The 13,139-nt window shown below is 42.8% G+C and overlaps 1 protein-coding gene and 1 long non-coding RNA gene across 8 annotated transcripts; one reads left to right on the top strand and one right to left on the bottom strand.

Moving 5' to 3' along the window:
• Positions 1-150: 150 nt before the first annotated feature.
• On the top strand, positions 151-3,475 carry LOC127779556 (uncharacterized). 6 transcript variants are annotated; one of them, XR_008018684.1, is made up of 5 exons: positions 151-614; positions 744-812; positions 913-1,006; positions 1,649-2,904; positions 3,088-3,475. It is a non-coding gene; the product is annotated as an uncharacterized LOC127779556 (long non-coding RNA). The 6 variants fall into 6 exon arrangements; XR_008018683.1 differs by having other exon boundaries at positions 913-1,099; XR_008018682.1 differs by having other exon boundaries at positions 152-614; positions 913-1,099; positions 2,062-2,904.
• A 127-nt stretch (positions 3,476-3,602) lies between these two features.
• Positions 3,603-6,922, bottom strand: LOC127779554 (uncharacterized). 2 transcript variants are annotated; one of them, XM_052306364.1, is made up of 3 exons: positions 6,102-6,922; positions 5,919-5,984; positions 3,603-5,812 (listed from the first exon to the last, which is right to left on the bottom strand). In XM_052306364.1, exon 3 carries the CDS (start codon positions 5,783-5,785, stop codon positions 4,292-4,294), a length of 1,494 nt encoding a protein of 497 aa, XP_052162324.1. In that variant the 5' UTR covers positions 5,786-5,812; positions 5,919-5,984; positions 6,102-6,922; the 3' UTR covers positions 3,603-4,291. The 2 variants fall into 2 exon arrangements, with proteins under 2 accessions (XP_052162324.1, XP_052162323.1); XM_052306363.1 differs by having other exon boundaries at positions 5,919-6,283; positions 6,616-6,922.
• Positions 6,923-13,139: the final 6,217 nt, after the last annotated feature.

Here is a 13,139-nt window from a genome sequence, read left to right as displayed (position 1 = left end):
ACCAAAATGTGAAAAATCCAGCCCTTCCAATCCTGCAGGCCAAATCACCCAAATCACCCAGATCAATCCCTACCGTCCATCAGCCATCTGATCTAATCTCATCATCCGCTATCCTCCTCACTGTGCGCACGATGAGCGATTCCACCAATTCAGAAATCACGCGATGACTATGCCGCACAAATCCCCTCCGCCCCCTCGCTCCTCCCCACCGCGATAACTCCGCCCCCGCCTCCTCGCTCCTCCCCCGCTGCCATAGCCCGCCGCCTCCTCGCTCCTCCTCGCCGCCCGCCCCACGAATCCCCGCGCCTCCTAGCTTCTCCTCCGCGCCCGCGAATCCCCGCCGCCTCCTCGCTCCGTGCGCATCCTCCCTCCTCGCGACGGGGCAGCGAGGTCGTCCCCTTCCGCTGCCACCCCCGCTGCCCACGCCGGAGACGAGGTCGTCCCCAGCCACCGCCGGAGCCGTGGTCTTCCCCGGAGCCGGCGTCGTCCCCAGTTGCCGCCGGAGCCGAGTTCTTCCCCATCCGCATTGGATCTGAATGCACCACATATCTTCCCCTCTGGAAATTATTATTTTTGGATGAAATTGACGGAATACCAATGGCTATTGCAACAAGGTAATTTGCCCTCAACCTTTAGCTTTTCAAATCAGAATCAGTTTAATTACTTCTTTGTTTGTTTGCATCATTTTCCCCTTAGACTGATGCTTGCACTGATGTACTATGTTGTCATGGGGGATGTTCTAGACGTGAGGACTGGCAAGCCATCTCTTCATATATTTCTTGCTGATATGAGAACGTTCGAGGTATTGCCATGTAAGTGCTATTGCCTATAATGTTCTTTAGACTAAACACAATATTATAATTTTACCTAACACAAGTGCATTGCATGTTGTTCGGGTCAATTTGGAACCAGATAATTGATTTGTATTTCAAGCTCCTCCTGCTGTAGCAGCAGTAAAAAAAATGCTCGAATGTGATTGGGCGACACATGTACATATGCTTTTAAGGTATGCGGGATTATCAGAGTTCTGTTGTTGCTTCATGTCACAAAGGAGAGGACCATTTTATTGGTACCATTTATCCATATCATGATGGCCATGGTAAAGTTGATCCGCACATAGTAGCGTAATCAAATCTCACGCTTACTGTCATAAGTTAGTACCTTTAAACATTTTTTTTGTGATTAAATGATTTACAACCCAATCAAAACACCTTGAATTACTTCAAGGCAAATTAGGAATTACATATCTTGGTAAAGAGCTCATATCATTATTTTATTTTGTTTTTAATTAAAACTTTCATTGTTCCTCAGTAAATCATGAAGTTACAAGATTATTATTTTGGTTTTTTCGTCAACGAACAAATTATTCCATGAGAATGTCAATGTATGCCTGTATCATGCTCAAACACCTCGATCTAATTTTCAGATGATGTTAACGATTGATTGCTGCAGGATAGAGGCATACAAAGTGCAGGCAATAATTATGTTTTTAAGATAGCTCAAAAGAATATTTAGTGAAATTTTATCTGGGGTGAATATGCTGGGATTGCGAGTCCTCCATCTTTAATTGTTTCAGGGTAGAGGCATACAAAGTACAGACAATATTTATTTCAGGAGTTCTGTCCTGAAGCTATCATTTTTTCTGCAGTCCCTTCAGTGACATCTGGAAACCTAGGATCTCACCTACAAAAATAGATAATTTTTGCCAACTGCTTGATATTAATTGGAATATCCCCTTTGTATATACTAGTGATCAATTTTGGAGCTCCAGACAATGAAACCATGCCTTAATATCCCTGAAAGAGTGCATTAGGTGAATCCAGTGATTATCCTGGAAGTCATGAGCATGGATTCTGATGCTTCCTATTTCTCCTCCGATAATTTCAATTAAAGACGTGTTTTCTCTAGCATTTTGAATATTGCAGTATGCCAATGACTTAGTTACTAATGATGTAGTGCATAAATTTTATGGCAAGTTCTGTTATTTCTTTTCAATTGGAAGTAATTTGCTTGAAAAGTGGTTAAAGGAGAAAATTTCTAATGCCCTGTTTGGTTTCTCAGGAATCCAGGAGTTGGAGCCATTCGAACATGCAGCATGTCTCTTGCTAATGTCTTCCTGAGCTTTCAAATTATAAGGCCCTTGCCTCACTGATCAAAATATTCAGGTCACTAGAGGTTCTAAATTTGCTTGCAATCCTTATGGTTTCCACTCATCACAGTGATAAGGCACCATATTCTTATGGCCAGTGCTTCTATGTTCTGAGCTTACTGGTATCCATATTTTTAAGCACTCTATTTCTTTGCTCTGGTTTCTTTTTTTGCAACCAGTTTCTGATGGAACATTTCTTATGGCTAGAAATTGTCACGTAATCTTCAATGCGCTCTAGAAATTTCAGATTGAGCTATTTGAATTTTGCTATGTTAATTTGAATAATACAGTATTCCAAAGCAGCAGCGGATCATTATAACCAACTACCACAAACTATTCAATTGCAGAATTTCAGCATTCCAATTTTTGCATTTCTCAATTTAATCATGTATTTTGGTTTGAGTAATTGCAAAGTAAAATTGATTTTGTAATTGTAAAAATGAATGAATTTTCTGGACAACATTTAATGTGATTTTATCAAAACACAATGAACCTTTTAATTTGTCCGTATAGTTCTGTTTTCTTTTATTTTCAAAAGTAAGATCCTTAGTATAAGCTTTTGTTTGTGGATCTCTTAATAATGAATATTGGGGGGGGGGGGGGGGGGGTCCAATCCTCTCTTGCTCCGCCGTTGGACCAGTAGTAGCAGCAGGTTGGAAGCTGGTGAACACGATCTCAGGGAAGGACACAATGGCGGCTTCGTACGATCTCACATATGACAACTCTATCATTGCCTTAGATTTTACCAACCAAAGGTTAGATGCACCTGCTTGGTAACTGTGAATTTAGATAAAATAAATTTGAAGCAGTTCTTCTGATATAAGCTGATGTGATTTCCTATCGAGTTATTAAAAATTATATTTGATGAAATATTTTTCCGAGTCCATCATGCATATTAATTCCTTAATGAATGTGTACTCTTTCTTTTGATTTGGCAGATGCAAGGGGTACTCATTCTTTTGATTTTGTCCAGATGGACAGCTCCAGTCCATAACATTCTATCTACACAGTCAACGACTCAGTTAATAATAAAACTGAAAAAATGTTCTCTTTTATTTTTAAATAAGATTTTCACACAACCTAAAGTAAGATATCAAAGGAGCACTGGCCTGATATAAATGATTTTTTTCTGACGAATGTGGACTACCAATGTAATGCACATACCTAAGATATTTAAGGTTTTTTTTTCTGCAGTACTTAAAAACTTGTATTTTGTAATATTGTAGGTTAAATCTCAACTTCTGATGTATCTCAAGTGTAAATATGGTCATTGTCATATTGCTAATATTTTGGATTTAATCAAATAAATGATGACCATTGCTGCCCCTCACGTGTCTTTTTTTTTGTTCTAAAGGACACTGATGTGTTTGTTCTGGTTTATCATTTTGTAACTGAAGAAATGGTTAGGTAAGCTTGTCTCCTATATAGCTATACTGATTGGTCTATGGAGCAATTATGCACTGATGTATTTTGGTTTATATTATATCATGCAAAATTTGTATTTTTTATGTAAACTATGTATCGTATGATACATATAGCTGAGAACGTGCATTGCACGTGCACGATTACTAGTCTTCAATAATCTCTTCCTGGTCAGCACAGAGCAAGATATATCAATACATCAATCTTTTGCGAAATCGCAAAAGGATTGCACGTCAATATATTAGATCAATACATCATTTAGGATGCTCAAATAAAACAAAAGATAGATCAGTGAATTCCTGATAAGTACAAAGTGCATTGTTGAATTATCTGTGAACCCAACCTTCTTCTGAGTTGAATTAGTAGGAAAGATCTTGAGGGAAAACAGGTGAGCCACAGAGTATCTAGCAGACGATAACTGGTTTGAATGAATGGCGAGAATGAAAGTACATGTCTTCGGTGGATAGAGAATCGAGCAAACCAAAGGTGGTTCTCTTTCAAGTTTGGTTAGTGCTCTAGTCTGTTCTCCAGTTGGTTTCTGCCCACTTTGACTGACCAATCGTCAATATTCAATACTGAATGCTGACTGACCAATCTTCCAGAAAGGCTAGCTAAAGATAAATATTTTTGGAAATAAACCCCTGTAGGATTTGTTTTCAACATATAGGTCTCCATGTACACACTCCCCCTTCTGCCGCTGTACCACACCAAAACTGAATTTTACATGTAGCTCTCTCTCACAAGTCGATGGTTGGGCGCTCGCACTCCCCTCTTCCAGCCCTCCCGCCGGGCCGCCGCCACAAGCCACCAGCCACCACGCCGTCTTCGTTGCCGCACCAGAGCTGAGCGCGGCCAATGAGTCGGCCTGCACCCTTCCATCTCTGTTACCACATTCTCCACGCAGAGGTAAGCAACACCATGGCCAGACCTCCAGAACACCTCGTGCGCCGAAGCCGCCGCCTCGTGGCACAGGTGATTGACGGCGTTTGGCAGCAGCAACTCCTCCAACTCATGCAATCCAACATTGGTGTGCACGGGTTGCTCCTCCCTCCCATCGATCGCCACAACCGTGACGCTCTCAGCCCCAGACAGCAGCTGCTCTGGTGACGCGTGTGGCGCGAAGACGGCCGTCAGCTGAAGCAGAGGTGGCCCCGAATTTCCAGAAAAACCAGATGACGATGAAGACGATGATTGCTTCTGTATCTGTCTCGTAGAGACATAGCGCTGCACGGCCAGTTTGATCACCGGCTCCGGGAATGCACCTGACGGCTCAACCATGTCACTGCTTCTGCTTCGACCATGGTGCTCGTGTTCTTCGCAGTCGCAGCATGCAGAGTTTGGTCGAGCACGGTGAGTCTCAGCATGGTGGATGCTCCAGTACTCTGGATCAGTAGAATCCACAAACGGGAAGCAGTAGAAGCCTCGCTGGTGCAACTGAGTGAGCTCCTGCTTTGCAGCTTCAGCAACAGACTTGAAATTGGGTGGTAGCAACTCCAAGCAACTAGCTACAATTGCAGTCACATTTGTGCTTGCTGCCAAGCGTAGCATAATTCCAAGAATGAAGTTTTCCTCTGGCCTCTCATGGTTTTGGTACCGAAGCAATACCCCGGCTTCTTGTCCTCGCTCTGCAAAACGCATTGGCCGTGCTGCTAGGTAGTACTGATTTCCATGAGAATTTTCATACTGTAGAGCTTTGCCTGCACGAAGGTGCCCAGTGAGAGGATCAACAGGCATATAGTTTATCCTGCCTATGCTGCCGAACTCCATGAATCTCAGGAACTCGCCGGCACCATTGGCAAACCTTTCAAACCTCTGAATGGTTGAAGTGGTGATCAGGCTATCAACTTTCTTCTGGCCAGTGAAAGATGATATGAACGATTTTGTGGCATGGGCGATCCGTTTAGGGAAGGCGCACTGCCTGACCTCCTGTTCCATCTCATCGTCTTCCATGGCACGGCGCTTGCATCTGTCCATGACTTGGCTGCACTCATCGGATGCGCGCTTTAGCTTCTTCCTCCAACGCAGGAGCGAGGCGTCTGTGACCCGAGGCCACCTGCTGGATATCTCGAGGGCTGCCTCCATTCTGATGTGTGCAATCTCCAGCCTCTCCATGCCATCTTCCTCGCTTAATTTCCATTTATGCTTGTCGATGAAGAAGGTGGAGATCCTGCTCACAGCCTCGCTGACTACCGCAGAAGCAACTACTTCAGACATCAGGATGTTCTTGTCGATTACCCTAGCCTGCTTGTAAAAGGGGATGGAAAGATCAGGTTACAACTTACAATTATATTCACAACAGAACTAGAGATACAGAGGTTTATAAGAATGTAGCACGGAATGTACTCACCTCACCAAGCTGCTTGAAACTAGTGCTTCAAACATACTGCGATTGTGACTTGTGAAGAGCATAAATCTGTGTGGTGAAGAGGGGAGTTCAATTGATTCACAATGGGACAGTGAAAGGTCCTTGAGTACATCTGTGCTGGAATTGATGTCATGATATAGAAATTTGGTAATTAATTAACATGACCGTGATAGCAAGATGACAAGTCTTCCCTCCACACCGCCTGTATTTCTCCAAATACTCTGTAACTGAATCAACTTTTGAGTAATACATATGTTCAGGCCGAGAAAATTGTGCCATAGTTGTTTCAAAAAGAGATGACAAGTCTTCATCTGTGGAAGGATCCATCCGATATAATATGAATTAACCTAGCAAAAGAAAAGTCTAAGATTGAACGATAGATTCTGGTGACAAATTGATTAGTCTCAATCACAGACTAGTCAGTCAGAAGAAATAAGGCGCACCGCACGACTTAACCAACAACTATGCTTCCGAATGCTGACTGTCCAGTCTTGCAGAAAGGCTAGCTAAAGATGAATTCTCTTCGTCACTGCAACATTTTTTTGTTTTTTAGAAAAAATCATTGTCACTGGCTCACTGCAATCACTTCCAGGCTTCCAGCTACTCCTCTTGACCGGTTGAATAGATCTCGCGCAATAAACGTGATCAGGCAGTGATATGCAGGGAGACGTAGCCTCACCTCGAGCTATTGCGCCGCGGCCGCCGAGGGGAAACATCGGTCTCCTCCATCTCCGCATCGCCGGAGGACGCGCTCGTATATGTGGCGCCCCATGGAGACAGTGGTTGCAGAGGATCGAGCAAGGGAACGCCAATCCCGGACCTCACCTCCTTGCGGCGGCGCCGCGGGTCCACGACTCCACGCGGATCGTCCGGCGGCGGAGGCCATGGCCGTGGCGGATGATGGTGGTCGGCGAGGAGGGTAAACTGGAGACGAAGGTGTGGCCCAGCTGTCAGCGAAAGAGAGTCCATCGCGGCCCAAGTAAAGCCCACCAGGCAATTACGCAGCTATCATTCCTTCCTAACGATCTGGTTATTTACAATCAGGTCTTCATTTTGGATCGCTATATGTATGCCTGTACTGTACTGTATGGTAGACAAACTTTTTACCACACGCATGTCAAATGTGGGTGGATGCACTCCCCTTCTAACACCCACCAGTCGCCACATTGGAGCACAGACCAGCCATTGAGTCGGCCTGCATTTTGCTATCTTGGTACCTATCTTCTCCACGCAGAGGTAGTTAGGTGATGCCATAGTGGGACCTCCAGAATACCTCGTGCGTCGACGATTCATCCACCGCATCGTGGTTGTGGCTTTGGCGATCGACAACGAGTCAATGCCTGGTAGAAGGAACTCCTCCACCTCAAACAGCACAGCCCAATGTTCGTTCATGGCTTGATCCTCCCTTCCATCTATCGCCACAGCCGCGACGGTCACGTTTCGGGATAGCAACTCCTCCGGCGACGCATGTGGCACTTAGATCGCCTTCATCTGCAGCAGAGATGCCAAGGAATTTTCAGAAAATCAATTACTCTCGTCGTTGCCGACCAGATGATTGTCAAACCGAGATAGTATGTCGTTGCACGGACAATTTGATCACCGGCTGGCTTCAGGAATGCACCTGATGGCTCTGACCATGGTGCTCTTGTCCTTCGTGGCATGCAGGTTTTGGGCGATGTGCTAGCGGCTGGTGGGCCTTCTTAAAAACAAAAAAAAGTAGATGACTATTTTTTTAAATATAAAATCCTCTAATTTTTTTTGAGTAGAACAGAGTCTCTTGGAGGAAAAATTGTTATTGTTATAGTTGGACAAGCCTACGGCTCGGGCGACCGATCCGTTCGGAGCAAAATCGGACGCATGACGTCAGCGTCTGATTTACGTGCAAAACTACTTTAAACTGATTTTTCTCCTAAATTACTTATCCAAATCATGATCTGATTACACTATTAAATTCATTGCAATTAAATCTTCAAAACAAGACCACACATGGATATATTCCGACAAAAAAAAATTTAGCTTATTATTGAATTATTTTTAAATGTTGTAAGATGTTCCACCAGGTATATCGAAATTGTTTCACTAAGTAGATCGAAAATATTTCACTCGTTTAAATCGGGTGTTGTTTCACCTTATATAAAAACAATGTTTCAGCAAATAGCGAAAGAATGTTTGAGTTCACTGGAACATTAGATCTATACATAGTTGGTGATAGAAAACACGAGGCCTGGGAGATCTGCTTAACTCTAGTGCAGGTCCAAAACTCGCCTTCGGATATATGAGTGTGCCAGTTGATTTGATCCTGCAATCAACAAGAAACAAAGACAAAGAAACCGTGATTAAATCCATAAATGATAGCCGATCGGCTAGATGCCGATGACATATCATTTATCTTTGAGCCGATGTCATATGTAAATCGATCGGCAATTGTTAAGTAAACAAATCAAAACTAAATCTACACAATCGGCTCTAGATATCAACGATATATAATCCTTATATCGATATATACTTGAATCAAGTGATTGGGATAGATTGGTCACCTTGCCGAGACAGTATAAATCACTTAGATCGAAATATATATTAATAATGAGATTATATATATGTTCATAGCATAGCCGATCAGATAGATCTAGCGTGTATCGGCTAATACTCCGATACTACTTTATATTAAGATATTAAAGCAAATAGAATATACTAAGAAGAAACCTAATATACTTAAATGCAACAAGATCTTGACATAAAGGACAGATCTAACATGTTAATTGAGCACATAGGATAATTAGATCATATAAGATCGGCTGAAACTCCGATACTACCCTAATCGGCAACCAGTAGGCAGGCTAGAGATTGAAATTCTAAGCACGACTTAATAGATCAAACTCAACTGATACAGCATTAAGTATGAAAAGAAGAACAATATCTAGACAATCAAGCCGCTGGATGTTTCATAGAGTGGTGGATATCTCAGATAATCTAAGCCAACGTCGTTATTTAACCTAATCGGCTGCCTTCTAGTAACATGCCCCCCAAGTCCGGGATATTTGGTAATGTTCCGGATTTGCCGTGTATCGACTCCGAGCAAGTTTCGCAATCTGCCGTTTTTCCGATTGTTACCCTAGCACTTCAAATACTAACCGTTATTCCCTAGAAATCTCACACCGTGACTTCCGTCTTCACCGCTTTAGCGAAACTTTACCCTCTTTCTCTCCGGCGATTCCTCCGACGCGCAAGGCGATCCCCAGGCGACTTCATCTTATGAGCCGATTGATGAGTACCACAAATTCCCTCATGAACTTCGCCGATTGCGACTTTAGCCTGATCAGCGCTCAAACACTTAAGCAATACTCCATCAATCGTTCGATAATAAAGCTCATCATCCAACAAAACATATTTCAACGCCTTATATCTTAACTTCCTAGAAGCCGACTGAGATGGATTTCGTAAATATTGATGCACATCATATCTCCAATCATCGGCCGTTATGACAGCAACTTCGATCTGAACATCTTTGATCATCGGCTTATATCCCGATGCCCCTTGAGCTAGATCATTGGCCTCCATATTCTGCTCTCGAGATACATGCTTCAAAGTCACTAGCCGAAACTTCTTCATCAGTTCTTGGCACTTCTCATTATAAACTATCAACGTATCATTCTTGCACTCATATTCTCCTGCCAACTGACTGATAACCAACAAAGAATCTCCCATGATTTCAATAGCATCGGCTTCAACCTCCTTGAGCAATTGCAACCCTCTAAGAACTGCCTCATACTCAGCTTGATTATTCGTCGCGTAAGGTTTAATAGTATAAGCAAACTCAAAGCATGTCCCCCGAGGGGAAATTATAACTAAGCCGATAACACAACCATGAGCACAAACCGATCCATCAAAAAATAAAGTCCAGGGCACAATCTCAACCGAGCCGATCGAATCATCACGATAGTCAACTATGAAATCGGCTATAGCTTGCCCTTTGACTGCCTTCGGCGACTCATACCGAAGATCGAATTCAGTTAAGGAAAATATCCATTTTCCAACCCTTCCTTTCAAAATTAGAGCCGACAACATGTACTTAACAACATCGGCCTTACATATGATAGTGCATTCATTGGACAACAGATAATGCCTTAACCTTGTACATGAAAAATATAGGCACAAACATAACTTTTCCACAGAAGAATATCTAGTCTCAGCATCCAAGAGCCTACGACTTAAGTAAAACACAACTCTTTCTGCTCCTTCAAGCTCTTGAATCAAAACTGAGCCGATTGACTTCTCACCGGCCGACAAATATAACCGAAAAGGTACTCCTTTCTGTGGAGAAATTAAAACTGGAGGAGAACTCAAATATTCCTTAATATTATCCAAAGCTTTTTGCCGTTCTGCCCCCCAAGTAAATTGCTGATCGGCCTTTAATCGTAATAATGGTGTAAAAGGCTCTAATCTTCCAGATAAATTAGAAATAAACCTTCTAACGAAATTAATCTTGCCGATCATCTCTTGCAATTCAGTTTTATCCTCCGGAGGCTTAATCTTCCTAATCGCACTGATACTTCTTTGAGTAATCTCAATTCCCCTCTCATGAACAAGAAATCCCAAGATTTGACCAGCCGACACACCAAAAGCACATTTTGTCGGATTCATCTTCAAGCCATATTTCCTGGTTCTCTCAAAAACCTCCCTCAAATCGGCTATGTGGTCCTCTATCTCTTTAGACTTAACAACTACATCATCAATGTAGACCTCAACCAACCAGCCGATTAAATCATGGTATATATAATTCATAGCTCTTTGATACATTGCTCCAGCACTTTTCAAGCCAAAAGTCATTACAACCCACTCAAACAATCCGATTGCACCGGGACACCTAAAAGTTGTCTTATGAATGTCTTCTTCAGCCATAAATATTTGATTGTATCTAGCATTTCCATCCATAAAACTCAAAATCTTATGCCCTGATGCAGCATCAACCAGTTGATCGGCCACTGGCATTGGATATTCGTCCTTTGGGGTAGCTTTATTCAAATCTCTAAAATCAATGCATACCCTAACCTTGCCGTTTTTCTTGATAACAGGAACTATACTAGAAATCTACTTAGCATATCGGCAAGGACGAATAAAACCAGCATCATATAAGCGTTGAATCTCAGCCTTAACAGGCTCAAGCATATCAGCTTTACATCTTCTCGGCGGTTGCTGATGTGGTCTAACCCTGGGTTTGATAGGTAGCCGATGTTCAACAATCGATCGGCTGAGTCCTGGCATTTCATAATATTCCCAAGCAAAGCAATCTCTAAATTCTTTTAAGAGCTCTATCAACTTGGTTCTGAATTCTGCACATAAATTTTTACTAATAAATGTCGGTCTTGGCCGATCGCCTGGACCTACATCAATTTCCTCCAGCTCATCGGCCGACATAAAACCTTGACCTTGGTTATCATCGAGATCATCTACTGTATCCTTGGTGTAGACGTTCGAACCCTCCACGATGCCCTCAAAATAATAGCTTGGGCTCTTCATCTTCAATTGGCTGTATATCAGAATCGGATACTTTTAAAAAATCTCCATCCCAAACTTTTCCAGATAAACAATCAAGACCATCCATCTCCCAAATAGCTAAATCAGCACTAGCAACATTGACTGACCTGTCGGCTGGCACGATCTCTATCTTGTCGCCTTGCCATTGAATCAAGCATTGGTGCATAGTTGAAGGAATACAACAATTAGCATGAATCCAATCCCTTCCAAGCAACAAGCTATAAAAACCCTTCCCATCGATGACAAAGAATGTTGTAGGGATTGTTTTACTGCTGACTGTCAGCTCCACGTTCAAAACCCCTTTGGTTTCTGATGGATTGCCACCAAAGTCTTTAAGCACCATGTTCGTCTTGATGAGGTCTTCGATGTTCCTACCCAATTTCCTGAATGTAGCATAAGTCATCAAGTTTACTGCAGCCCCACCATCGACCATCATCTTAGACATCGGCTTCCCATTGACATAACCATTTATATACAATGGTTTAAGATGCCGATTCTCTGTTCCCTCAGGCTTCTCGAACATTGCTCGCTCTGGTGACAGAACCAACTTAGCCGATTCCTCTTCTACCTCGTCTACATCGGCTTGATCAATCCCAAATTCGGTTGGCAATGTAAAGACCATGTTAATTGGTGCTGTTACAACACTCTTCCCTTTTGCCAACCTCTTTGCCTCTTCGGCTGCAACATCATCGGCTACGGGAACCTGATTCTTAACACGCCATTCCTGTCTTGGCTTTGCTTTCTTTAGCCGATGGTTAATTTCCTGTTCAACCTCTTGAAGACGCTCCCTGCTCCTCAACCTTTGAACCCTTCTCTTCTGATTCTTCGTGAAAATACCATAAGGACACCATTGATTTGTTCTAACTATCTCATCCTCCTGACCACGACCTTGATTCACTGGGCCCAATCTTTGATGAACAGACACTCTTTCCTGCCTCAGCCGATTACTCCTACTATATGACCGGCTTGAGCTCTCAATGATATCACCGCACCCAGGACAGTTTTCGATGGACGGTAACCTCATCCCTTCATTCCAGCAGAATCTAAAGAACTCACAACCCCAATGAGGATCAAAACCATCATCGTGTTCTTCATAATGCTTCTCCTGCTGCTTGTCATACTTCCTCTGATATTTGTTGATTATCTTAGCCGAATTCACTTGAAAACCCTTTGCACGGACCCTATCGGCTGATTGGCCAGCTGTATGTACCATATTAACAGGAAAAGGATTACCATCGACCTTCATTGGTTTCTTCGAATCATCAAACTTGATTTTTCCTCCCTCAATAGACGTTTGGATTTGTTGCCTGAAGACCTTGCAATCATTAGTCGTATGAGACCTAGAATTATGCCACTTACAATACCTCTTCTTGCCCAACTCTTCAGCCGATGGAATTGTATGTCTGACAGGAAGTTGAATCTGTTTTTCTCGAAGTAGCAAATCAAATATCTTATCAGCCTTAGTTATGTCAAAGTCATGCCTTTCCTCTTTTCCTGAGCTCCTCACCCATTGGCATGGTATAACCTTTTTGCTCCTGACCCACTCGGCTGCAGCTATTTCAGAATCATCATCCTCATCATCCGATCCATATATATAAGAATAGACATGATTAATCTTCCTAGAGCTTTTCCTAGCATCCGCGAACCTTTGTTCAAGCAAAGCTACCT

This window comes from Oryza glaberrima, chromosome 7 (assembly GCF_000147395.1).
Source record: "Oryza glaberrima chromosome 7, OglaRS2, whole genome shotgun sequence".
In the NCBI taxonomy this organism is placed as follows: domain Eukaryota; kingdom Viridiplantae; phylum Streptophyta; class Magnoliopsida; order Poales; family Poaceae; genus Oryza; species Oryza glaberrima.
The sequence above is the reverse complement of the archived record's forward strand: the minus strand, read 5'-3'. Positions and strand labels throughout refer to the sequence as shown.